Source organism: Aythya marila (assembly GCF_965140915.1).
Source record: "Aythya marila genome assembly, chromosome: 2".
Taxonomy (NCBI): domain Eukaryota; kingdom Metazoa; phylum Chordata; class Aves; order Anseriformes; family Anatidae; genus Aythya; species Aythya marila.
The window spans coordinates 127,388,481-127,416,363 of NC_139043.1; the positions used below are offsets into that span (position 1 = coordinate 127,388,481).

A 27,883-nucleotide genomic window follows, 5' to 3' on the forward strand; every position below is an offset into this window, starting at 1 on the left:
CCCGCCGCCGCCGCCGCCCCCCGCTCGCGCTCCCCCTCCCCTGCGGCGGGCCCCCCGGTGCATTGTGGGAGCGGTCCGTTGTTCGCCCTGCCGCTCGGCCTGATCCGGGGCCTGCCGCCGCCGAGCCGGATCCATTGTGGGCAGCCCGCGGCGGCGCCCAGCTAGGCCGGAGCCGGGGGGGGGCCGGACTTTGTTTCCCTCGGCCGCCGCCCCCCTCCCTCCGCTTCCCTCCCTCCGCTGCCTCCTCCCCGGCGGCGGCGGCGACGACGACGACGACGACGACGGGCGGGGGGCGCACGCCATGTTCGCGGAGATGAACCGGCGGACGCTGGCGTTCCGGGGCGGCGGCCTGCTCACCGCGGCGGCGGCGGCGGCGGCTGCGGCGGCGGCGGCAGCGACGGGAGGAGGAGGAGGAGGAGGAGGAGGAGGAGGGGCCGGAGCGGGCGAGGCCTGGGAGCCGCAAGCCCCCGAGGCGCTGAACGGGCGCGGGGCGGACGAGGAAGTGGAGCTGGAGGGGCTGGAGGCCGAGGAGCTGGAGGCGGCCGGCGACGAGAAGGAGCTGCTGCTGCTGCCGCCGCCCCCCGCCGCCGCCGCCTCGCCGCCCCCCGCCGCCGCCGCTGCCGCCGGCCCCATGTTCGCCGAGCGGAACCGCCGGACGCTGGCCTTTCGGGGCGGCGGGGGGCTGCTCGGCGGCCCCCCCGCCGCTAACAATGGCTGCGAGGCCTCGGCCTGGCCGCGGAAGCACTTCAACGGGCGGGGGGCGGACGAGGAGCTGGAGCTGGAGGGCGCCGAGGGCCTGGAGCCGGAGGGGCTGCTGGAGGGCAAGGAGCTGGTGCAGGACGGCGGCTCGCTGAGCGACAGCAGCGACGACGAGGAGGACGGCGAAGGGGGCAGCCTGGGCGACGGCAGCGGCGCCGAGGGCGGCAGCTGCAGCAGCAGCAGGCGGTCCGGGGGCGACGGAGGGGACGAGGCGGAGGGCAGCAGCGTGGGCGCGGGGGAGGGGGAGAGCATCAAGCACTTCCCGCTGGCCCGGCCCAAGTCCCTGCTGCAGAAGCTGCACATCTCCTTCCAGGGCTCCTGGCTCAAGGAGTTCCCATGGCTCTACTACTGCCAGGAGACCGGCCTCATGTCCTGCGCCTGGTGCACCGCCGCCGCGGCCGCCGCCGCCCCCCCCGAGCTGATCCTGGCCGGCGGCCCCGTCCCCGGGGGCCACGACGAGCTCTGCAAGGGCACCCGCAACTACAAGCGGGCCCTGCTGCTGCGGCACCACCTCTCCGCCGAGCATCGCCTCAATGAGCCGGGCAGCGCCGAGCAGGTAGGGGACGCGGGGGGGTGTGAGGGGGGAGGGACGGCCTCCCCTTTCGCCCAGTTTTGTGGCTTTTGTTGTTTTCTTTCTTTCCTTTCCTTTTTTTTTTTTTTTTTTTTAATCCCCGCTTGCCCACGTGTACGGGCTCCTTGACGCGGCTTCCTGTGTTTGTCGCGGCTGCGGCCGGCCTCGGCGCATGGGGGCAGTGGGTGCCCCTTGCCGAGCCCGTCTGCCCGTCCTTCGTGCCGCCGAGGTAAGCCAGGGCAGCCCGCGGCGCTGCACTGATTGAAGGCGCCGGGCACCGCTTCCTCCTGCGGTCCCGGGGGAGGAGGGCAGCGGCCGGAGCTCGGCAGCACGAAATCCCGCTCCTTCGGGGCCCTTCGGACGCCCTGCGCTCGGTGCCTTGCTCGGGTGACTCCGGGCTGTGCCTCCCCGTTGTAAATCTCTCCGCCGAACGCGGTCCTCTAGATTGGAGTTACTTTGCCAGAAATCTGCAGTCGCAACTTGGTGTTTGTTTGAGATAAACATGTGGTTTCCCGAAAGCCACCGTAATATGCCAGCTCGCCTCCGGTGCTTTCGGACTGGTGAAACTCTTCGCGCTCCCTGCCGAACTCAAAATTACTGCATTTCTGGGCTTCTCTTCTGTGTAATGCAGGGCTAACTGAGAGCTTTTCACCCGCGTATGCTCTAAAGAATAGCCTTGCCGAATCACTAGCCGCCTGCAGCCTTTCTCCTGAAGGATGTCTGCACTGCAGAAGTTCGCTCAGATTGGCTAACTGGCAGTAAAGTTGCCAGCAGGCACAAGCTGCTGCGCTCCAGGTTAGGTTACTGCTTGACCTGTCAGATCGAAGCCGAGCTGTTAGCCGGAATTAATCCCTGACTGCTCTGCTCTCGCTGTTCAGAGCTGAGTTTTCATTAAAATGCCCACCGTGGCTGCACTGATGCATCTGGGCTCCGACTCACAGCGCAGCACTTAAATTGAGCGTGTCGCTCGAGCACTTTAAGGAGCTCAGGGTACCTTGGACAAGAGCTGCTATTCTAATGGGTTGGGTAGGGCATCAGAACAACGGATGAAACATTAGGTGAGCATAGCTTTTCTTAGAGCCAGTCAGAAAAGGGATACAGATCTAATTTAAAACTCCCGCAGCACTTCAAAAAAAAAAAAAAAAAAAAGTTACGAAGTAATACCAGTTATCCAAGACAGTATTTTGGGTCTAGAAGTGCAGCGTTTGCGTTTAAGATGAGTAATGCTGCCTCTACAGTTACTGCATTCACGGACTGAAATTCTAGGGCCCCTGTTGTTACGCACGTCCCATGGCAGGAGGTCGCTTTATCAGTTTCCTGCAATCTGAGTTTTGCTATTCTCTGCAGTATTTTGGCCTGACTTGCCTGAAATACCTTCAGCTTCTATTTTGAAGCTCTCGTTTGTGATTTCTTTTATCTCTTAACGTTTCAAAAACATTCTTTTTGTTCAGCGTTAGTGTGGTATGTTCTGTGCCATCCTGTTGTGAATGATTACCCTGCAAAGGTATGTCCTGTCGCTGCGCAGCCTCCATCTCACTAGATAATGCTACTTGGTGGCACAGTTGGAGGTTTCTCTTACAGCCCTTAGCTATGTGTAAATAAAACATATTCCAGGTGTTGTTTTTTTTTCCTACTAGACTTAATGCTCTTTCCTTCTGACCTTCCATCCCTGTTGTATCACAACACTTAATATTGGAGAGGAGGGAAGAATCTTATCTTGCACGTCACGGTAGCCTAAAAGTTAATGTGTTGCTTATATTTGAAGATTAACCTTTCACTGTCATGGGAATCCTCATAAAAATGAGCCTCTGCCTTTCTGCCACTGATAACTTGAGAAAAAATAATGGTAGTGACTGTAATAATGAATGAAAACGGATAGGTAAGATGCGTCAGTGGTTCTTTTGTACTTACTAATGATAAGGTTTGGACAAAGTAAGCTTTCAGTAGTTCTAGAGAGTGGTGATTCTGAGTAGAAAACAGTGCTGGATGCATCCCTGTGCAATCCCACTGCAGTGAAAAACTTGCTACAAGGGAGGAATTGCAGTTTTTCAAGAGTTACTGTAGTTTTTTTTTTTTTGTGGTGCACTTCTGGGTTACACTTGCCTTATTGCAAATATGATTAAGAATAACTGTTTTCTTTGCACGGTTTGTTTAGTTTTCATATCCTTTCACGTTTTTAATAGCACGTCCACTTATCTTGATCCATATGTTTAATTTAATACCAAAACAATCGCCATAATTTTTATCTTAATGCCTCGCTGCCAGATACTCGGAACAAAAGTAGGTAATGTGTACCCTGACCATATTTCCAACGCGCATAATGAGGCAGCAAAGCCTTTGAAATTTAATGAAATTTGGGAGAGATCTTTTGGTCTTTGTCTTAGAGACAACACATATGTATTCTTGACTTGACAAGCTTCAACTGCAGGGCATGTTTAGCAGCTGCTAATAAACATATGGCGTAGTGCCACTCTTGGAGAGCGGGAAGGAAATTGTAGGTGTTGAGACAGTAAAGCAGTGGAAATTTCTATAGGTCTGCTGGATATTACACATGAAGAAGTGAGTGATGATTTCAGTTTATTTTTGGGATACGTTTAATTTGGAATGCCAAAATACATCACAAGTGGTTGCAGCTGCTGTAATTCAAGGGTATGGAACTGTCAGGGGTTGGTGCTTCGTCCTAAGACCAAAATCTTAACTCCTTTCTTTCTCATCTAGTTTTTAAAATAATCTCTCTCCGTGTTAAAGTTTAGAGAGAGATAAAATTCAGCAAGGAACTACTTTCAGTTTTTTTAGAAAATGGACTTAGTTCCATTTTTAGTTTTTTTTAAAAAAAAAGACACTGGGAAATGACAGCAAAATATTTTAATTCTGTGATGAATTTAGATCCATGAGTTGCAGATTTATCAGCAGTTGTCGGCTCCTCTCTTTAAAGCTGTTTCTTAAACCATTTTTTTTTTTTTCTCTGGACATAATTTGAAGCTGAGCTTTGGCAGTACTGCCAGAAAAGCTTTCTCCAGCCTAACAGGCATGTTGGTTTAAAGCAGAAGCTCTCCAAGAGGAGGAAGGCCTTTGATGTGTTATTTTTTCCATGTGAACTGTAATTGTTTGCTTTGTGTGAGCGGTGATGAATAGAAGTCATCGTGCTTCAGATGCAAAAGTGGCATTGTAGTGGTCTAAGTTAACTTCTTGAGTTACTCACAGCAGAGCAGCGAGGAGGGAGTCAGGACCTCGGGGCAGGGACTCCCGCCTGCCCTAGCTTTGTGCAGTGCTCCCACCCGACATGGAGCTGCTCAACCGGGTGTCGGGCAGGGGCGTCGCAACTCCGAATCGCTGCGTTTTGGGTGATGCTGCAGCACGTCAGACAGCAGTGGAGCTGATAAGACCGTTTTACGAGATAATTTTCCTCTGTAGCTGCATGTGCTGGAGAAATTCCTGACAGCTCGCTTCTGTTACAAGGTCCATTTTTCAGGTTGCGAATTGATTTGGGGGTATAGAAAAGATAGCATAGAGCAAGGTGTGGTAATGGGAAAGGGATTACAAAAATGTGGCAAAACTACTTTTTGGATGGATACAGCTGGGGTGGAATCTGCTGGGGTTGTTTTTGCTAACCTCCCCCCGCTCTTTCTCCCAGGAGGCAGAGCATGCTGATGGCACAGAAGGGAAAGAAAAGCCAGTTTCTAGTAGCAGTTTTTGATCGTCTCTTTCAGCTATTAGCTTGTAGGCAGGTTTAATTAGTGAGTTGTACATATGAAAGAGTCATTTATCTATGCGTATATTCAGAGACATGTGAATTGGAAATGAGCTCAATATTAGTTTCTCTGAGCAGTTTGGGTTCTGTTAGACCACTTTGTGTTGCACGCAGAGTGAAGCTTTTCAAACTTACTCTGTAAATTCCACACATGAGAACACGATTCTTCATTTTCTAGTTTTCTTACGAGTTTTTAAAGGTAAAGTGGTTGAGATAACTTCAGCCAGGGAATACTTTTGTCTGTATTCTGAAAATATAACTTGGCATCTAAGGAAATATTAGCTTGTGTTTCTCACCAGAAAAACATTACCCTTATGATGATTGCTATGAACATAACAGGGGTAGTAGAATCTTGAAGATAACTTTTCTTTGATTTTTGTTCTGTAATTATTTTTGTAACTCTAATATTAGAGTGTGTTGTACTTGTTCTGCTCAGAGAGGAGATGCTTGAAACTCTCCAAGGGGGTTATTACATTTCTTCCATCTTTCTCATAGTAAATGCTAATGCTTGGTTTCCATAGACTTGTCAACTGTTGGGATGTTAGGGCTTTTGCTTTTTTTTTGCGGTGCAGCATTAAGATTAGCTGCTCCCATAGCAGCAGTTAGGCAGTTGTGATCAATGTTACAGTCAGCTTGAAAAAAATCTTTATGCACCCCGTTCTGTAAAGCTCTGGGTGCCTGGGGTAAGCACATCTCTTTGCCCGAACACCCCCATCTGTATTTCAGATGTTAGTTACACGATGTCTCTTACTTCCACTCAGCCTTCTGTTTTCATAATGAAGACTTCAGCCCTCTTTCCGTAGCACATAAATCTGCAAGTCCTTTTTACCATGCTGGCTTGTCATTTTCTTAAAGAAAAGCTGCATAGTAAATCTCACTTTTCAGCTGCATTGGCTGCATACACATCCTCAGTTAAAACATACTCTATCACTCCTCTGTAATCAGACATTGTAAAAAAGACACTGTAATCTGCCTCCTGCAGATTATTTTTAAGCTTTGCGTGGTGTTTAACATGCTCCCAAATAACGAAATTCTATCAGCTATTGTAGCCTGTACCCGACGTGTGCTGTGTACGACGCAAGTCACTGGTGCTTGGTTTGGACAAGAGTGACAACGCTTTGGTATCATCTTTTTTGTTTTAATCTGATCCAAAGTCAGGGTGATCAGCACTTTGAACCTACACAGTGCTGCCTGGCGACAGCAACTTGGTCCAGATCTGAAATCCCCAGAACTTAATGTCACACTTAGTTGTTGCACATCTGGGATGTCATTCCTGTTTCTGCGCCCTGATCTGGGAGAGTATTTGTTTTTGTCAGAGAGCAATTTAAAGAAACACATTTAAAAAAAAAAAGTGTAAAAATGTATATATTAAAAAAAAAGCTGAGGCTGGACAAAGATCTGTTGATTGTTTTCATGTAAAAACCTAATTGCTGCTGGGTACTTTCTAAGAAGAGATTTAGAAACAACTTGAATGCGACAGCAAACTGAACTTTGTCTGCACGAGATGCTGAAAACTTTCTCTCTTGATTACTCTGGGCATTATTTGCTGCTTGTAGATGTAAAATCCCTTTTGGGAGGGGGTAGTTCAACCTCAGCTGCTCGGTTGGCATCCCGGTGATCAGCACTGGGGCTGTGTCTTGATGTGAGTACTTATTTAATGCATTAATTCCTCTGTAATGGAAAGCAGCTTTTTGATATACATGTAGCTGCTGTAGCCCCAAAATAAGGGGAGTACTTTGCTTTACAATATATTTCAGCCCCAGTATACGTTACGGGTTCTTGAAAGCCCATTACCTGTATCAGACCTGTAATACCGAGGCAGTGGAGCTTTTAATACCCCTACCTTTTTTAATACCTGTGAGTCTCTTTTTTGGTTTTGTTTTTAAACAGAGGAAACAAACAAAAGACATCACTGGCAAAATATACTTTTCTCTCATTCAAAATCATTTTGGAACCAGACAGTTCTGAACTGTTCTTTTTTTGCTAGAAAAGAGGAGAGAGTCTTAGAGATCCAGCACAAAAACAACCCTGTCATCATCAGTGCTCTTGATGGCAGCACTGATCAATCACTATAAGTATGGTCTCAAACATGCCAGTCTGTTACTTTCTGCTTGCTTCTAGCTGCTGCTTTGTACCACATCTGAATCATCACTGTCTAAACATCAGTTACAAATTGCCCAAGTGCTGTAAAGACTTCTTGTTACTCATCAGCCTCTGCCTGAACTAATCTTTAATAACTCATTTCTTGGTGTTGGATTGTTTGATGCTACTGTTAGGAGATTTTTGAAGTCACTTCTGAGATCTCTTCTTGGAAAGGTTGTAGAGAGACACATATGTATTGTCTGTATGATTAAATATTTAGCAGTTAAAGAAGTTGCTACTAGGAAGTTTCAGTGAAGTTTGATTCAAGAAAGTCTTAGATAATGTTGCTTAACTTTTGTTTGGTCACCTGCAGTTTTCTGTCTACTTGTCTTCTAATACAGCTATTTAATACTAAACCTGCACAATGAGAAAATAATTTTTAAAAGCACCCTAATTTGTAGAACCGTAGAAGAAATCTAGCTGTTGTTATAACTACTCTGACAATGTGTTTTCCTTAGAACATATAAAACAGGTATAGGTTGGGAGATAAGACGTTATATATTCATCTCTCAGCCTAAGCAAATGTTGAATCCATTATCAGGGTTGTCTTTTGACCTGTTAAAGTGGAGAGTTCTAAGGAAAAACAAAGAACTGGATATGTGAGAACCACGTAGTTAAATCTTAGGAAAGGAACTCCACATCGTTAATGTATATGGCTTAACAAAGACAAGTACTTAGTGCTCAACTAAATCTTACCTTACTTTTGGCCCCAATTTTACTTCCTTTGTCCTTAGGGCAATTCTGCTAGTTCTGTTTTTGTTCCAAATGGGAGAGTGGGGGGTGGAATGAGAACATGACTCTCAGTTTACAGAAGTATTTTTTTAATTATATATTCCAGCCTGTCTTTATGACCAAGATTATTAATATATATATATATGTATATATTTCTAAGTTTAGTTTTGTATCCTTATAATAGCATTGTATGATTAAGAACATTCATTAAGAGCTAATTATGTTTTTTTTCTGATTCCAGGAGTCAGAGTTACCGTCGGAACTGAATAATGAAGGATACTGTGATTTTAACAGCAGGCCAAATGAGAACTCTTACTGCTATCAGCTCCTGCAAGAACTAAACGAACAGAGGAAGAAAGGCATTCTTTGTGATGTCAATATTGTGGTGAGTGGGAGGGTCTTCAGAGCTCACAAGAACATCCTGGTTGCAGGCAGCCGCTTCTTTAAGACTCTGTATTGCTTTACAAACAAAGAAAGCCGTAACCAAACCACTGTTACCTATTTAGATGTTGTTGCTGTTCAAGGTTTTTCTGTCATCTTGGACTTCTTGTATTCCGGGAACCTCGTGCTTACGAGCCAAAATGCCATTGAAGTGATGTCAGTGGCCAGCTACCTTCAGATGACGGAGGTTGTCCAGTCTTGCCGCAATTTCATTAAAGATGCCTTAAACATAAGTATAAAATCAGAAGCTCCAGAGACCGTTGTGGTGGATTATAACAGAAGATCTGTTAGCAGGGATGGTATGTCTCCAAGGGATCAGAAAGTTGCCAGTTTCTGGGCAACACGAAACCTTACCAACTTGGCAAGCAGCATAAAAACTGAGAACGATGGTTACTCTATTGATGAGGCCCAAATTGAAAGCTACCAAATGAATGACTGCAGTTGGGTCCAGGACAGCTCACCTGAAATGGCTGAAAGTGAATCTCAAGGAGAGGGAAAAGTTTTCGTGTGGAATGACATGGGCTCACAGGGACAATCAGTTCAAGAACCCGGAAAAGCAAGAAGAAAAAACCAAACTGCAAAGAGATTTATTTATAATATACCACCTAATACTGAAGAGAACTCGGAAGATTGCTCAGTGTTGCAACCATCAGTCCCGTATCCAGAAGAAGATTTGTCATTTATTAAAGAAGAAGCAGGTAAATATCGTGTAGCATCAGTCATTATTTGAAAACTGATTTTTTGAATAAAGTACGCTACTATGTAATTTTTATAAGGCTGTGTTAGGGTCTTTTACTAAAAATTAGCACACAATTAGGATAATTCAGCAATCTGATTCTCTCTCTTGGGTTGCAGCAATGTGTGTTCAGCTAGAGAAAAGAATTGCCTTAGCCCATGCCATGTGGTATATAACATACTTTTTACAACTGACTGTTGGGTTGCAGATCCCTGCCAACTAGTAGGAGCTGAAATCTTCACATCTATATTTGATCTGTAGCTACAGTTAGGCACAAAATCAAGGAGCAATAACTGATGGGTCATAATGCTAGCTGGCTGCATGGAGATTATCTTTATAATTTTCTTTCACTGGCAAAAGATTTTTGTGGTCGTGTCCCTGAGTCTCAACAAGAAACAGAAATAAACCTTCCACTACTGCTTGTTGTAAGGATATCTGGGAAAATGCACAAGGAGTAATCCTGGCTAGTATAATATTGACTCTTACAGCAGATAGATTTGAGAAGCAGATGGGAAAGAGATGCCACGATGACTTACAGGAGAGAGAATATCTTACTGTTGAACTGTTTTTCAAGCAAATCTTGAAATGTGACTTGATTCCCAGCGTTGTTTTTTCTTTTAAGAATATTGGTTAATGTAAGTGCTAGAATAAAATTAAATGTATGTAAAGATAAACACAGTTACAGAGTTCTAAGCAGACAGTTCACAGTGTATTTAGAATTCAGGGTAGTGTAGTTTTTAATTACTTTTACATCATATGAGTAGCTGAAACACATACTTAAAATACTGCTGTTTACCTGTGTCACTTCCAGGCGGATTGGCAACTTTGAAAGTGTGACTCTGAACCTTGAATTTCAGAGTTGACTCCCAAATAGAGTTAAATTAAAGGTAGATTTAAGAAATAGCTGGAACAAAGTTCTTTAGACACGTCTGTTTCTAAAGCCTTTTAAAATGAATGGCCCCTTCAAGCATGTCAAGAGACTGTAGGTGTCCTCTGCCTCCCAGGCTCACAAGGTAGAATTAAGAGGAGAATAACTTAAGGAAAAAGAAAGTCACTCAGACCTGTGGGCGTAGAGTATTTTTGTAAGCCAGTGACAAAACACAGTTGAAAGCAACCTGAGTTCTCAGGAAGGCCTATAAACCTACATTCAGTTTGGCGGAAGGAGGGATGGCCTTAGCTTCTTGCTGTACCCCCAGTCTTGTTGATAAACAAGGTTGGAGAAATCCAGATGAGATCTTCTGAAGCCCTTCTGCCCGTGGTGCTGTGGAGCCTTTCTCTGGTGCTGGCAGCTGCTGAGGTGTGAAGAGGCAGTGGGTGGGTAGCAGTCCAGCAGAGGGCACGTGGTGCCTGTGCTGCGTTGTACCAGAACGGATCCGTATGTCATGTATGCGTGAGCACCGCGATGGCATGTGACAGTGGAGTGGTGTGGACAGGACCTATGGGGAGCTCTGTCTGGTGGGAGCAGCAGCGGGCAGTCCAGGAGATATCTACTGTCAGCAAGTGGCACTACGGGAGCAGATCTGGAGGAGCAGCTGTGCTGGGGAGCTAACACTGTCTCTGTGAGTGTAAAAGGTGGTTGCTTATCTGCAGCCTTCATCTCTGAACTCAGGGTAGGTCCTCACTAGCTGTTCAGTTCAGCTTGGGAACACACTTGTGAGGAGAATTTCCCGATCTTAATGTACTTTGATTCATATTGTGAAGCATTCTTGGGCTGCACAGGGTTTCTTCTGCGTGAAATGAAAATGAAAGCTGTGTTTGAGAAACATGCCTGTTGTGTGTCAACCACAAACAGCTGCTGGGTCTGCAGCACCAGGTTAGATACAGCCTTAAGTAAATCAGCTAGAGCTGTGCGTAGTGGGGATACTGGGTCTTCAGCACCCACATAACACATCTGCCTGTGCCGGGCCACACTGCTTGCTGAAACACGTTTAGCTGGAGTGGCATGAGAAAGGGCAGTAGAAAGTCTGGAGCAGGAGTGGGGGACCTGAGGTGCCGTAAATTACACAAATACCAAGTTCCTGACACAATTTAGCGTGTGTTTTTTCTACTTCTGATTTATTTGGGGTAGACAGTCAACTTTTTTTTAACTGTTGGAAATATCACAGAGAATAAGTATACATCTAACAAGTGGTGTCTCCTGCAACAAACTGAAATGCTTGTACACATTCTACAGAACTTGAGTAGCTGCTCTGGACCTTTCATGTAGGAGGAGTAAGGGGTGATGGGGGCAGTGCAATAACAATCAAATGAATTCTGAACTTGCTCAGGTTTTTTTGGACAGAAATACCAAGGTTTCCAGTCGTTCATTGTGCTGAAGAATTAAACTACAAAATATGTTCCACACAACATCTTGATGGAAAGAACTGTGGTGGAGGCATGGATCATGGTGAATTTGTGCTGAGGTGTCTGTCCAAAATTTTGGACAGACGTTGAAAGCTCTGTGATTGTAGGGGACAAGTAAATTTATTTATTAAACTAAGAAACAGTGTCAATTAATGATCTCCTTGGTACTGTGACTTCAACGTAAGTGATCCCAAGTATGTAATTATATTTTTTTATGTTAATTCTATTTTGGAAGCCATATCTAATATTTTTCTATTAAGACCTTTACTTTAATGAAGTTCTTTTGTGTTATGTGTGTTGTTTGAAATGAGGAGATGCTGGAAGTAGGGCTTGGTACAGCTTACTTTCAGCTGTTCTCAGTACTTCAGCAATCAGCGTTCTTCCTCCTCTGCTGCTTGTTAGCTTTTCCTGTGCGCTACTTGGGTGCTAAGTGCATTTGTTCTGTAAAATGCTCTTGTCTTTAATGGCTCCTTCCAGCCCCAAGAAAAGGTGCAGGAGGGAGGAGGAAGAGGGATAAAGAATGGAGAATTGGAAGAATGTCAAGAATGGGTTGTAGAATAACCTTCAGGTTATATGATAACTTCTCAGTTGTGGATTAAATTTCCTGTGGAGATGAAAATCTACCAAAAAAAAAAAAAAAGACACTGGAAGTTAAAAATCCACAAAAAAATGTTTTCTGGAACAGATTTAAAACAATGCAGTTAGAAGAAAAAGAATGAATGGTGAATTCTTGTGATGCAAGCTAAGGAATACACTCTCACTTTCCCTTTGGCTGCTAAAAGAGAAAATGAGCTGCTTCTGTTAGGCTTTGTAGTGTGCTTCTGGGATAACTAACACCAGCTGTGGTTATTAGATGTCTGATCACATGCAAAGTGAGTTGCTGTGTCCTTGACTGTGGTTTTAGGTTGTTTGGCTTTTTTGTGAGGGGAGAGAAATACCATAGGCTTACTGGAAGGGAAGCCAATATAAGAACATTCCTCTCATTACAAAAACTTAAAAACAAAAACTAGAACAGGATAAAAAACAAAAGCCACTACCTTGAATCCTGTAGTAGATGGACTTTCCAGTTGGGTACTGCTAGGTAAGTATTAGATAAACAACAATAAAAGTTTTCTGAGCTGTCACCTTGTGTCCCAGTAAAGCAAACGTGCTAAACTGCTGCCTGCTGAAGGTGAGTTTTCTTGCAGACATCCATCCATAAGGGTATGTCAGCTTCTCCCTCCTCTCACCCTGCGTTGCCAGTGAGTTTATATTTAACACCTTTCCTGCAAGAAGTAGCACTTTGGGCTTCAAATAACTCTATAAAGCTGAGATGGGTTTTAAATTCATTGTGACATTTTTCTTCATTGATCTGCTTTTACTGAAGCCTTCAAGCACTCTCCAGTTCTAGCTACGTTAATTAAAATAGCTGAGCCTCTCCCTGCTGAAGGTACCATCCATCTTGCTATTTTCTGTTCTAGCTGATAATCTTAAAAACGCCTGCACTGTTTACAGCCACGGTGCATCCTACAATTAACCATTTACCATGGTGGAAATAACCGTGCAATCAGTCAGTACCTCTGGGTCAGTTTGCAGTTCTTAAAAGCTCAGTGATTCTGACTGGTATTTTTAGTGTCTGTTTGTGAGTTTATTACCACTTCTTGAATCTGTTTTTCATTTGGGCTTGGTTTTTGGAGTGTGTGTCCTATTCTTAGGCTTCAGAACACAACAGAAGTATTGCTTATGCTTTCCAGAGCTGACCGTGTTGATTCTAACAGACACTTTAATGGAGTATTCCAGTAGCGTTATGACGCTAACACTGGGTCGCTTGTTAGCATGATTTTCAGGCCATATAATGCTGTGTTATGCATTGGATTGGACAGGGCTCAAGGCAAAAGATAACAAGGACAGGATAAAAACAGCCCTCTGTTTTCTGGATAAATAGCCCAGGAGTTTTCTGGATAATTTTGTAGGTCTTAAGGATTTGAATTCAGTTTGCTATAAAAGCAACTATTTTTCCAGTATGTTACAAGCAGTGTTTCAAGCTGCTTACAAAAATGTGGTGCTAGTCACAGTTCTTGTCATATGCTGCTCCCTCAAGTCATAACTCGATCAGGACTTTGCAGTAAGAATGGGTAACTTTGTATTTAAAGAAACAGAGACTGAGGGACTTACCTCTACAAGAAGTGTGTGTCCAGATAAGTCCCATTTGACTGATTTAGGAAGAAAACAAGTATACTAACAGGAAACTAAGCTTATTTTTCTCCCCCTCTTTTCTGATTCTGTGACTCTCAGTCAGATCTTCCTCAGACGTCCGGCTGATGCCCTGATTGAAAGATTTAAGTCGCTTAATGGACACTTAACCTCTCTGTTTGCTTCATTTCTCGTGTAAGCTGGAAATGAAGGCCCCAGGGGTTTTGAAAGGCATTTAAAGAGAATACAACACCTGGGAGTCAACTGCTTCCCTACCCAGTAAATTTACCTCTCCTCGGGATGATCCTGAAGATGAGTAGATTCTCGTGGAATGGACAACCGCTGACCTCATAACTTTAAGGAATATTTTGTGTATTCATATATTGTTTTTTTTTTTTTTTTTTAATTAAAAAAAAGTCAGGGCAGGTGGGTTGGGGAAGAAGGTTACGTGGTGTCCACGAGCACTTGGATCCAGATCAAGATTTGCACTGTCATCTAATTGCACAGACTGTTCAAGTTCTGCTTTTTGCCTTTACCATCTGCCTGGAGAGCTTCTTTTTCTCTCAGTGTAAGTGAAGCATAGGCAATACATTCACTTCTAAGAAGTTATTGATCTGAAGTGTTGACTTGATCTTTTCACTACCTCTACTATTTATGAAATAGTGATGATGCTGGGAATAGCTACATAAATAAAAACAGGGGCTGCATATCTTCTTGATTTGTTTGGGGGACAGCTCCAGCTGTAGAAGTGAGCCCTGCTATTCCTTCAACTGTATTCCCTCCTGCACCTCAGAGATGTAGCTCAGGAAGTCACACCAAATTAACTTAATCATATGCTGAGCAGTGAAAGTGTTTTTGATCCAGAAGTTTCAGATCCTCTTTGATTGTAGATGGCTTCATTGTGGTGCTTTTTTCTGAACTATCATGAAGATAAAGAGTACAACTTCCCTTAAAAAGCACTTTCTTTTCCTCCAGATAACCATTACCCTAAAAAAAAAAAGGGGGGGGGGATTGTGGATAAAAACAAGACTTTATTTCCTGCATTCTTGTCTTCACATGTCTGCCTGCTCCCAGATGACATTTATGAAGCAAAGAACTCTCAGTAATGCCTGTCTTTGCTGACATGGTACAGAAAAGCAACAAGTTCCTTATTTTACCTGCAGGTTTTCTGCCTCGATGGGGCTGTTCGATTCAGTTAAAATACCATAATGCGCTGTGAGAGTTTTTGTGCTAGTGTGGCCGTGTCACATCAGAGTTTGTAGAAGTATGAATTGACCAATTGCTGTTCAATTCCTCCAGTATAGCTTGTTTCTTGTTGTTGTTTGCTGTTTTTTAGTTGTTTGAGGGAAGGGGTAGGTCACCCTCAGTGTTGGTAGCTGTAGTGTAATAGGTTGCAAGTTCCAAGTGGCATGTAGTTGAACGAAAATCACTCCTTTCAGCTCTGTTTTCAGTTTCTCTTTGCTGCTAAGTTCTGGCTGCCCAGCTGCTCATGCTCTGTGTGCTGGGTGAATTCTGGAGCTGTAGAGGACTTGGAGTAGTTTTGTGGGGTAGAGGAGTAGGCAGCATTTCTTCTTTGTGCTGGTTCCTGTCAGGTATCTGTAAATATATCCAACCAGAAATGTGTTCATGTTGTAGAAACTTTATACTATGAGTAGAATACTATGGCGTAGCAAGTTTATATCATGCTTGTTTGGGAGGGTTTTCCTGTTTGATTTTTTTTAAATAGATCGGTGTTTTTACAGATCTGTGCCTTGATCTTGCACCTTGTGTTTCTTCAAAGCTCTGTGTAAAGACAAAATCTCTCGGTATTCCTGGACAAAGTCAGACTTTGGCACAGTTTGTCTGGAATAAATGATACTGAGATACCTGTTTAGCACAACAGTTTGGCCGTTTGTGGTGCTGCTGCTTCTTAGATTGCCTGCAATTAGAGAAGCTAGCACAAATTGAAACACTCCTTCCTTAACATTTCCTTTCAACTATTTAGCATAAAAAGTTGTTCTGTTCAAAACACTTTACATAGCAGTGGTACCTGTGCTTATGTCCTTCCATAAGAATAAATGCAATTGAATACATACTGGTTCTTGGTGTATTTGTCATGACTACAAGTAACGCTGTGATCAGTGGCGCAGCCTAGCAGCAGCGAAGGCTGGCCTCGTGCTGGCAGAACTAGCAGAAACCGGCAGGACTGGCAAGTCCCCTGTACTCAGGACTGGCAATGCAATGCTTGAAATATCGTGCCCAGTTTTGGTCAGCCCAGGTCAGTCAGCAAACTGGAGGGAGCCCAGTGTAGGGGCAGTTAAGGTGGTTAGGGGGCTGGGAAACTGAATTTGTTCAGCACGAAGAAGCCCGAGGGGGATCTACCTGCAGTCTGTAACTGCCTTAAGGTGATTCTGGAGACAATGAATCCAGCTGCTTTTCAGAGGTGCACAGTGAAAGGGCAAGAGTCTTGTCACAAGTTGCAGCAAGAGACATTCCCCAGGTACAAGTTGTTGACCATGAAACCAGTTGGGTTGGAGCAGATTGCTCGGAGGGTTTATTGAATCTCCATCCTTGTGGATATTTAACACTTGGTAGGGTTCAAAGCAACATATAATCCAGCCTTGAAGCTAGCCCTGCTGTGAGCTAGGTTGAACTGGGTGACCTTCAGAGGTTCCTTCTGATCTCAGCTCTTCCTCGAGTCTGTTCCCTGAGACCAGTAGCTCCCCCCCCATAACTGATGTGGATGGGGATAGCTCTCACCCTCTCGTGTTTCACTGTTGTTGCCTTTATGGAGACACCAGCAAACTGGCTTTGTAAGCAGTGACAGACTGAGTGGCACCCCCTTCTTGGGGGGGATTTTTGGAGGGGGTGATGATAAGTGAGTTGTACAAACAGATCATATATTTGGCAACAATTGCCGGTTATCTGTCAGGGTGAGTTGATGATGGTTCTGCCTCCATAATCAAGGCAGTAAACAAGTTCTCATGAATGGGAGCTAGCAAAAATTAAGAGCACTTGGGAGTGGTATGGGGAGTATTTGTAAGATTGCACTGGCAAAATATCTTAAGTTTGTCTGAGACTTGTGTTGCAAGAGGCAGTTGAGAAGTAATCTGCCTTTACCCCTTTTCAGAAGCAAGGTTAAAGGAGTGAGTAATGCTCTGGGAACAAGCAGTACAATATATTTTCTTTCTTCTACCTTGCCAGTATGTAACTCTTGGCAGCACTGTTTTTTTTCCTGTCACATTACTTAACATAAGCAACAAATCCAGCTCTCTAAGAGCAAACCAGATTGTATCAGTAGATTACCAGTGCTCTCTTTACGATCCTTGAAAGCTCTGGCCTAATCGCTTATCTGATCTACTTCCTGGCTTTTTCTGAATTGATCTTAGTAAGCAGTCAGTGTCAGAAAAGTTGGGGAGAAAAGCAGTCCTATTCCTTTTCTTCTTCCTTTGGCACTGTTTTTGGTGGTAATATATGTATGAAGAAAACAGAAGCTGGATTCATTACAGGGGACTGTGTCTGCTGTGCAGTTTGTATCCCTTCCCTTCCTGCACCCTGCTGCCATACCCCTTTCTATAGCGACCTGTTCAACATCTTCTGTCACTGAGCTTCTCAGTCTTTCCCCTCTCCTTTCCTTCCCAAAAGTTCAGCTTATTTCTGGTCACAGAAAAAACAAAACTCTGTCCAACTAAGGATGTGCCTGCTCATGGGTTCTTCGTGGTGATATTCCCCTACCTGTTGCTCTGAAAACTGAAATTCAGCGTCTGGCTTGTGGTTATCCTTTTGCCTGAGAAGGAGCACAAGTTAAAATGTAAAAGCCTTCCATTAAGTTCTTCTGTCATGTAAAAGCCCACACGACCCCTTCATGGTATTTGGCCTTAATCTCCTCTCAGACTGACATGGTGAGAGTTTTAATGCTGATAGTTAATCAGTTTGTGTTCTGTTTTATTAGTGGTATTATTTTGGTTCTTGGTTTGCTTTTTTTTTTTTTTTAAAAAAAAAAAAAAAAAAAAAAAAGATCAGGTTGCTAATAGAAGCCTCTTCTCCACGCAGGGTGGAAGCATGGGTGGATGTTGGAGGCCAGCTGACATTTGAATGATTAACCTACGCTTATTTTAGGAATGAACAAAGCTGTAAAAAGCTATCCTTAGATGAGGAGAAAGCTGTGGTCAGATGAACCGGTCTGAAGATACAGAAGATTACCCTGTTTTTTGGTCTTTCTCATTACTGTGTGGATTCTGTTGTCTCCCCCCCCCCACACTCCTTCTGCCTGCTCTGCCCCCACAGCTGTGTATGGAGCTGCTTTCAGTCTCCTGTCAAAATCTGGGGTTGTGTTAACTTGCCAGGAACAACTTAGGTGGTGACTACAGCTGCAGGTGTGAGAGGAGCCGTAGCCTGGGTGGGAGGACTGGGAGAGAGCTCTGCGAGCCCCTGGGGTTTGGGGCATCCTACACGTGGCTCAGCAGCAGTCGGGAGCTGATGTGGCTGTCGGCTGCACGTCCACCTTGGGGCAAGTGCTGGAGCCTGGGCTGCACTTCGGTTACGTGTAATTCATGTCCTCTGTGTGCGGATGAGCCATGAGATGTTACGAACTCATTTTTGGTGTTTTAAGCCTGTGAGGTGTGTGCACAGTCTAGAAAGAAGGTTTTCTAGGTCAACACATTATTATGAGAAGGAATAAGCATTAGGTTTAATTATGATCTGCTTAATCCTGTGTTCTGCAGAGACCGAGATGTCTGTAGCAACCTCTTATCTCTTGTGGTATCTAGACCAGTGTTCTTTCATGTTGTAGCAGGTCTTCTCTTCACATTGGAGGTAGACAGACCTAGTAGCTTTTTATCTGTGCTAGACTACTGCTCTGAAGTCTCTTTGGCTCTGTGCCGGGCCTTATGCTACGATCTAGGTCTCCCGAGGGATTTGAGCTCCTGGCTTCCCTCAAAGTTTGATACCAGCTGCGAGCGTAGATGTTCCTCGTGAAATTCCCTGTGTGCTCTCCTAGATCCAGAAGAATTCTCCTAGATGTGTAAGAACCATCGAAGTGATGGTGTTATATGTGTGCATGCTGGACTTTTTACTTCTGGTCAGTCTTTGTATGCTTATTTTGAAATCTTGTGTGCTATTGCCTGTACACAGCACGTGCGTTACACAGTCAAGGCCTCGGTCTGTTATCTTGCAGGTCCTTCTCCTAAAAAGGGAGGGGACGAGGACTGAGTAAACTGCTTTAATTGTTGCTCTTCCACTGTACAGCTAGAGACAGGGCAGTTCTGTTGGGGGGGGGATAAAACCACGAAGAAAAGGTCTAATGTTTTAAATTATAAAAGGTGTTTTGCTCTTCTATTAGCTCCTGAAGTCTGCCTTAATTTGGAGGCTTTTAGCCTTGAAGTCATCATCTTAGCTTTTGCCCGGAGCTGTACAGCTCTGCTTCCTCACTAATCCTTTCTCGCATATTACTGAAGGAAGGTTTAGTGCTCACCTCAAAGGAATGTGTAGTTGGCATGCCTGTAGGGTATCTGTTCTATTGCTTGAGCTGCTGAGATGGCTTTGCAGGAGTAATACAGCTTCGAGCTAGCGGGAGGACTTCTTGCCTCTTTTGGACATAATGACGGCTATTGGAGTTTGTGGTTTAAAAGGTTTTTGGTAAAATGTTGTCCTCATTACTTTGTTTTTTCTAAGGTGGAGGGAGGTTTAGTCTTCCCTGCCCCTTCGCCCCCCTTCTCTCTCTCTGCTGAAATAGCTAGGTGGGTAAGTTAAAATACTGACGTTTCTCTTACTTCATCCATTCAAGCTGTGATTTTTAAAAGCTCAGATAGGTGGAATAGCTTTGTGCTTACTCTGTGGTTTGGCAGTCGCAATACAGCTTTGCTTATCATTTGCCATTGTGTAAAGGATATGGCAGAATTCTGGGTTTCCTATTTGTTAATTGATGTCCTTTTGAACTGTCGTCTTCTCGTGTTGCAGCTGCAACTGCTGCTGCCAACTGTAATACTGTGTGAGTGAGAAATAAAACTCATATCTATGCCTAATGCTGCAAGAATAGATAATCGGTACTTTTCTCCAATAAAACGGTAAGTTATGGGTGTTTCAGTGTGCTGCTTACACTACTAGCTGTACGAAACTGTAGTTTACACTGAGAGAAAGAAGTTCCTTTCTTAGAAAAATCCTTGGAATGAGCAGCATGGGGACAAGTCGAAAAGGCTTTGGACCATTAAAACCTACAGTCTCAGGGTGGAAAGTAAAAATAGATCCATTTGCTGTGAAGTCCTTCTCAAGGTTTCTGACAGCAGTGATGTTTGGAATCCAGTGTGGCGAGGATCTCAGCACCATCCAGACAAATAAAAGGAAATCTGCCAGTTTCCATTGCAGTTTGTTTATTTAACAATTATGTGCCTGTGAAGAAAGTAATGGATTTATGAGTTCATGTTTTCCAGCAAACTCCTGTCTTGGGGATTGGGGGGGGAAGATTGATTCGCTTTCTTGCCAGGAGAGTCTTTGACCTACAAATACAGTTCTGTCAAATGCCTGGTGCAGTTTCTGGTGTGCTATTTATAGTCCTTTTTCTGTGTGATATATAACGGTGATTCTGTATTCACTCATGCAAATATTACTTGTTACAAAATTGTAGATGTATAACAAGCAAGTATCTTTTTCTTTTCAAGGCATTGTTTGCTTCTGACTAATTTTGTTCTTTTAAAGGAGGGTAAAAAAACTACAAAGGCCATGCAAACTGCAGGAAGAGCTCGTCTAAAGACCAAATGTAAACACAAACTGGTGTTTCAAGCTGGTGTATTTCTAGTAATTACGGTCTCTTGAATTGATGCGGTTATAGAGCAATGGGGGTGATTATTCAAAAAAGGATTTAGACATAGCTGTAGGATACTTAGTATAAATAGAGGTATGTAAAACACTTTGAATACCACTGAGATCATTTAAAGCAATAAAGCAAATCACACCTGTAGTAGAAAATGGGTATATTTGTACCAGCTGGTAGGCTGCCTGTGGTAGGCCAGATGGAGTCACTGCGCTGAGTAGTTCTAAAGAGAAAGCACTAGAAAACTTTTTAGCACTGGTGTGATGATAGCAAAGGGATAAGTATCCTTACCATAAAAGTTCTCATGGTCTGAAAAAGGCTTTGAATTTTTACCAGGTTGGGGTTGAAAAAATGATGCCGTGGAGAGCAGGCAAAGATCTAATTTCATTTAAAACACAAACACAGCTTCCTTCATTTCAGTGTTGAAGATGATGTGAAAGAGGTTGATAACCATTACGCTTCTAAGGTTTTGAACTTTTTTGTCGCAGTCAAAGAAAGATGCATATTTTAAGATACAAACTGACTGATTAGGTGGAGGGAAGCTGAAGTAATACTGTGTCTGTAATAGGTACTTCAAGTGACTTCAAGTATGGACTGCTGCCGGGTACTTCAAGTGACTTCAAGTACGGATTGCTGCCGGGTACTTCAAGTGACTTCAAGTATGGATTGCTGCCGGGTACTTCAAGTGACTTCAAGTATGGACTGCTGCCAGAATCTTGGCCAAAAGAAGCTTGGGAAAATGGCAAGTATATCTGATACAGAACAGGTTGTTTTTTGTCGCTGATAGCAGTTCTTGTGTGTCGCTGCAGGTAATATTTGATTAACTTCCATAGAGATTTATTAGATTGTGTGTTTACATAATCTTCTCCCACTTCATTTGCCCTTTTGCATAATGTAAATAAGACTACTTCTTTGGAGTGAGAGAGAGAGAGGAATTCAAACATACGGGAAAGTTAAAACAGAACATGACCTATATTGACTCTTGTATTGTGCATGAATATGAAGGTACCTGAAGTCTTCAGTTGTCTGATAGCTTTTTTGTAAGCTAGCTACAGATTAATTAGGCTTTAAAATTGAACACTTATTTAACTTTGTATCTTTGTTTATAATTTTAAAAGTAGATCTCAGCATACTTCCTAATATAAAAAAAATACAATATCGGCTTTGCATACAATACAGTAAAAACTAAAGCCATCTTCAGTCAACTTTGTGGTGTGTAGCCTACCCTTTTGCAGCTTCTGTGTCTTATTTATTCAAGTGAGCAATTACCTGTAATTATTTTCTGTCTGAAAACATTTGGAATGTACCAAAAAAACACCACATCTTAAACTGTTATTGCTAGATCATCAAAATATGCAGTCTTTAGTTTAAAAAAAGAGGACCTTGAGGATGCATAAGACTGGGTAATGGTAATTCCTGCCTCTGTACGACTTTGAGATATTACTGGTATGTGGTTTATGGTTTACTTCAGATATTTTTGGTTTTACAAATGGAAGAAATTGGGTCATCAGAAGGTGAAACTCACTAGTGGGTAAGGGATTCAAACTGAGGTCTTTTGAGGTCTGCCTGTTATTAGTCTGTTAAGTTCCCATACATCTTACAGCCCTGATGTCTGTGTGTCTGTCTGTTGTACCTCTGCTGAAGTATATAAAACTACAATTCAAACCCCTTTTTGAACTTTTTTTTTTCCGTGTAGCCCCTTACATGACATTATGGTGACATGCAGTTTGCGTGGGTGCTCAGATACACCAAGGCAATTTTTGAATGCTAGCAAAATTTAACTTCCACATTATGATGGAAGTTAATTTTTGAAGTTTTTTAACTGGGAGACATTATCTTAGAGGTGTGCACATAACAGACTAGTTATTGCTTTCTTCCTGCCAGCTTGCAAGTTAGAAACTCGCACATAGTCACGTGGCAGTAGAGCTTTTCGGATGCTTCCTTTGTAGATGGTTACAATCATGTTCATAAATTCTTACCTCATCTTTCTCAAAATCTTTGTATTCCTGTGTGGCTGTTTTCATAACTGTCACAGCATCCTGTGCCCTTCTATGTTATATAGCAATAGGCAGCTGCAGTAAACCTGGGTTTTGCAGATAACCTTTGAGCAAACTGTGTTGTCCCTGGCCAAGTGATGTTAATAGGTCCCTTTTTCAGAAGACAAAACTGGGATATTGCTAATTCCAGAAGTTTTTTTATGCTCTATTTCTTCTGCCATTAGACTGAATTACATTTTGGGGAGAGGCTAAGTGAGTTCTAATAGAGTAGTTATCTAAACCAATATCTTACCCTTGTAGCTATTCCAGAATTATGCTACCTTTTTACTATCCTCTTTCTTTTTTTTCAATATTCATTCTTGCTTGGTTATACCTTTTTTTCCTTTGATATAGATTTAGATCTTAGGGCAGGCACTTCCTGCACTTAGTTCTAAATAAATTATTGGGAGAGAAGATCATAACTTTCTAAATGTCGCAGCTACAGTGTTTCTAATCTTAAAGTGTTTTCTGGTATAGATGACTTCTGGGAAATGGAATTATTGTTAACTTGCAGTTAACTCGCTCTGACTCATGAAATAATACTACTTTTTCACAGAATTGATCTGTACTCCTGTTCTTAAAATTCCTTGTTTACAGCTAGGTATTTTTCTAGCGAGATCATACGTGCTGGACCCACCGGTAGTTGTGGTTTTCTGCAGGCAGGCAGGCATTGTTCTGATTTGGCTGATGAAAAGTCACGTGGGTGCTTTATTGTTTTGGCACCTGCTTATTTTTGTGCACCAGGCAGAACATATTGAAATTATCTTGTGTTTCATCGTCTTTTTCTCCTGATGGCTTATTTTCTTGTAGGCGATTCCTCTGCTTTAATCATGAACAAGTTGAAGTGTCCACACTGTAATTATGTAGCCAAATACAGAAGAACACTAAAGAGACACTTGCTCATTCACACAGGCGTGAGATCATTCAGTTGTGACATCTGTGGGAAGCTGTTTACTCGAAGAGAGCACGTAAAGAGACATTCCTTGGTAGGTAACATCTGTTTGTGTGTGTGATGCACATGTACAAGTGGGGTTGTTACTACATTGTGACAAATGTAAAACTGTTTTATATTAATCTAAAATGGATGAACATAAATGTCTGTCATAACTGCCTCTTACATTCGTACTCCATGCAGTAAGTGCATTCAGTAGAATGCAGTACCAATTAAGACAGTCTCTGGAGCTCTGATAGCTAATTTGATGATTACTTTGAAAGGATCATGAGAGTTGCAGGATTTGTAAGTATCCTGTAGATAATGAAAGGAAATGTTGCTGTAGTGTTACAGCAGTAGAGTAGCACGTCTGCATATTCTATAATGTCGCACCACCATTTTCTGTGAGGACACCCTGTTAAACAAGAATTGTACACCTTGGGGTAGTTCTGAAATACTTCACAACTAGGCAGTGCTGTAGTGTATTACGTGCTTTAAGATTTTGGTTAAAATGAGAAGTACGTGAGATACAGACAGTAAATATCCTTCTGAACTGACATTCTGCAAGTACCATCTACTCAGCAGTTGAGCTTACCCTGTCCTTTGTATGTTGCATAAATGGGAACTGATTTGAGTGCTACTTATCTGAAGGGTCAGAGAGCCTATTATCTGTCTTGGGTACATTGCAGGTAGTTTCTAGTCTGTAAGGAAACAGGTGAGATTTCGTGATAGTATTTACTGTATAAAATCTAAGGTGTGTTTTAGGGAGGTAACAGAAGTAAGATCATATTGGTAGAGAGAAGGTGGTAGCATTTCTTCAAGCTGTGATCTCAAAAATAAAACAAAAGAGAACAACAACAAACTCATTTTGCACATACTCAAAATAGGCTACTACGTGGAATAGGGTAATTTGGGCTTTTTCTCCATTTTGATGGCTTTCCTCAGGCCTTTGAGAACCAGTGGGTCAGCTTATAAAGGTTTTCCACAAAGTCTGTGTAGCCTCCTGGCTTTTGTCCTGTGGTTCCTGAATGAGTAGAAAGTCTAGTTGTGAGCTTCCAGGTTTTCATATGGATGCAGTAAAGAGCTGTTGGTGCAAGTCGTCTTAACTTTCCTTTCTGTCCTGTGCTGTCATAAAATAGACTTTCTGTTAGCCAGTAATATTTTTAAAAGTAAATGATTATGGGAATATATAAGAATGTAATTCTAGATGATGCCTAAGACCACTGTAGTAATTTTCAGTTTTCCTGAAACTGTTGTACAGGTAGGCAAGGCAAGTAAATTTCTTCTAAAAATTTTAAAAATCTTCCATCCTGCTTGACTTCTCTCAGTTCAAATATACCTTTCTAGTCTGAATCTGCTCCCTCTCATCCTGCTGGTATGAGCCACTGGGTGAAGGCTTAGATGCTTGAAGGGACAGGAGTACCTATGATGTTACTGAGTCTGAAGGACACTGTGTTCTGTCGTATGTGTAGGTGACTGCAGTGATGGATGTGGTGAAGATACGTGGTGGTTTTTTTGGCTGGGCAGAGGAAGTAAGGTGGTTATTGCCTTATTGGTGGTGATACCATGTGTCCCAGGAGCTAAGTTGTATCAACTGTACAGATTAAGAGGGACTGAAGTAACTATTTGTTTCTTGACCTTGCTTTTTTTCCTCATCTGGGTGGTACTTTCTCTTTTATCTGAAAGAGCAACTTTTTCAATGTGACCTCAAATGGGTTATTTAAGCGCATAATTGTAACCTGCTGTGTGGACAACAGATACGAGAAAAAAGCCTTCAACTTCATTTTTTTTCCAAGACAGTAACTATTGTTTATTGTTGCCCAGTTGAGCTACTTGTAAGAGTAACGTACTCTTGAATTAATTTTTCCCTGTTCTTAAAATGTATAACAGCAACTACTCTGTTAGAATTGCACTGTTGGCTAAATATTAAAATTTATGTTCAGTCAAGTTAGTCAACAGTGGTCTTCTAACTCTGCATGCAGGCTCACTCAACCTCAAGGACAAAATTCAAACGGGAGTGAAAAGGTGTTGTCAGCATTGGTTTTGCTTGGCTGGCGTCGGGTTGGGGGTATAAAAGAGGGATCCTGATCTTTCAATTCAAACTGAATTTAAACTCCTGCTTGTTTATAATTTTTTGGGCTTAAAATTGTAATGGCAGTTTTCTAAAAGAGCATATCTGGTAGGATACTGAGTGCAACATAAGTGCTTATACTTGTTCTTGGTGCCATTTGGTGTCTTGGTCTGAACAGTGAGCAGCTGTAAAAATGAACACTCACCTCCTTACAGAGTGGGCAGCTATTCAGCTACCCACTGAGCAGTAAGGAGGTGGCTTAGTTAGGGAAGTAGCTGATGTAGTGAGAATGGATCTCTAGCACTGCTCTTCCTCTGAACAGTGTTGAGATAATAAAAATGTTTTTTGTTAGTAATTAGTACTAGAATACTACTATTAACATATACAAGCACAATTTGATGTACGTGTTTTCACCCTGTAATCTTTCTCTTTCATAGGTGCATAAAAAGGATAAAAAGTATAAATGTATGGTGTGTAAGAAGATCTTTATGCTAGCGGCCAGCGTTGGAATAAGACATGGATCTCGACGCTATGGAGTTTGTGTAGACTGTGCAGATAAATCTCAGCCTGGAGGGCAAGAGGGAGCAGACCAGGTGCAGGACACAGATTTCCCTAGGGATGAAGAATACGAGGAAAATGAAGTGGGAGAAGGTGACGAGGAGCTTGGTGATGATGTAGAAGAACAGAATGACCAGTCTCGATGGGATGAATCTGGGGAAGTTTGTATGCCTTTAGATGACTGACAAGAGCATATGGCTTCGGGGTGCCGGAAATGGACGCTCTACGGATTAACTATTTGAATTTCTGGACTGAAGGCTTGCGAAATATGGTACAGGCTGGATGGTAGTTATGTTGCTGTGAAAAATGTAGGGTCAAAGCCTTATAGCAAAAAAGGATTATTAATTTTTTTATGATATTTGCACAGGACTGTACAGCATACAACCATTTGGTTGAATTATACAGAGTCCTCACATCTACAGTCAGTTATCAAAAGAAAAATGTATTTTTTATTATTTATAGGATATAGCTACTTGGGTCCTATTCAGACATAGTAGTAACTGTACTTATGTTACACATTCATGTATCCGTTAACATGAATGAAGAAAATTGCAACTTGGTATGGAAATACAAAGACAGCTTCCCCAACTCCACTCATACTTTATTAATGAACCAGTGAAGCTAATTTGGGATAGTGGCTTTGTTCCTACAAGCATGTCTTTGCCATACAAACCTTACCTCTCCCGTACTCCGATAGGTGAAAGCCAATTCCTTAAATATGCATCACAGATAATGCCAACACCTTATTGAAATTTGGTTTTAAAACTTTTGGCTCTAAGCCAGCAGGTGGTACAGGTGATAAGCACTGGAGATGTTAATGATGGCATTAATTTAGAGTCTGTTTCTTCACAATTGTGAATTTTCAAGAAAGTTGCTATTGACTTATCAGTTCCAAAATAATCTGGCAGAAGAAACGACCAATTATTAATTTAATAGACTGATCAGAGCATGGATAACTCTTCTGCCCCTTAGTCAAAAGAGATAGTCATGCTAAAAAGTATCTGATGTAATAAAGCTTCCTTTTCCCTCTAAGGTTCCCCTCACTCCCCACACTTTTTGACTCCCCTGCTGTATACCTCAGTCCCACAAAATGAAAATACAAGAAATGGAGAAAGTGTCATATTAAACGACTTTTTGGTATATAATTTCTTGTCCGCTTTTTGGCTAGTTTATGTGATATGAATTGGACACTAGGCTATTGTGCCCATCGTCTGTCATTAAAATGAACACAAACTATTTTTTATTCTTTTGTATTTAATGGGATATTGCTAGCGTTTAATATAAATCAATTACATTTAACTTGTTGACTTAATTTGCTGGATTTTTTTTAAAGAAAACAAAACAAAGTCCAAAGCAAAATAATGCTCTTTGAGTTGTCTTTTTCAGGATGATATGCTCCCTATACTCTTTGTTTCAAATTTTCTATGAGGCATTTAAACTTGAATTTTTGTAGCCACGTGGATTTTTTTTTTTTTTCTTAAGTTTGTAATATTGTACCAATGATTTCAGGCCTCTTTCACAGGGAGGGGAGGGCATTACATCTTTATCTTAAACTCTTTGGTGTTCTCTAGAGTAAGGCAAATGAATTCAGGCAATCATTGGAACAATACATCTGATGTGCTATTATGTCACAATGAGTAAATATGCAGAGCATTTATCATAACACATAGCTAGGCCAGTGTGACAGTACTGTATAAAAACCAATCGAGGGTCACCATATTCTTCAGCTTTGTTTAATTTTAAAATGAGTATATTTTTTTCCTATTTTATATCAGGTAACTAAATTATGCTAGTTGTGTGGATAACTTTGAACTATGCTTTGACGGACAGAATCTTAATGGTGCTCCATCTGA

At 42.5% G+C, this 27,883-nt stretch overlaps 1 protein-coding gene across 1 annotated transcript; it reads left to right on the forward strand.

The window, feature by feature from the left end:
• ZBTB10 (zinc finger and BTB domain containing 10) lies at positions 1-27,175 on the forward strand. The gene is made up of 5 exons (XM_082754286.1): positions 1-1,315; positions 8,197-9,094; positions 21,003-21,176; positions 23,281-23,456; positions 25,910-27,175. The coding sequence occupies exons 1-5, from the start codon at positions 302-304 to the stop codon at positions 26,213-26,215; spliced, it is 2,568 nt and encodes an 855-aa protein (XP_082610412.1). The 5' UTR covers positions 1-301; the 3' UTR covers positions 26,216-27,175.
• Positions 27,176-27,883: the final 708 nt, after the last annotated feature.

Coding starts and splice junctions, on each gene's coding strand:
- ZBTB10 (XM_082754286.1), top strand. CDS start 302: ATGTTCGCGGAGATGAACCGGCGGACGCTGGCGTTCCGGGGCGGCGGC. Junction 1,316..8,196: donor AGCCGGGCAGCGCCGAGCAG/GTAGGGGACGCG, acceptor TTCTGATTCCAG/GAGTCAGAGTTACCGTCGGA. Junction 23,457..25,909: donor ACGTAAAGAGACATTCCTTG/GTAGGTAACATC, acceptor TCTCTTTCATAG/GTGCATAAAAAGGATAAAAA.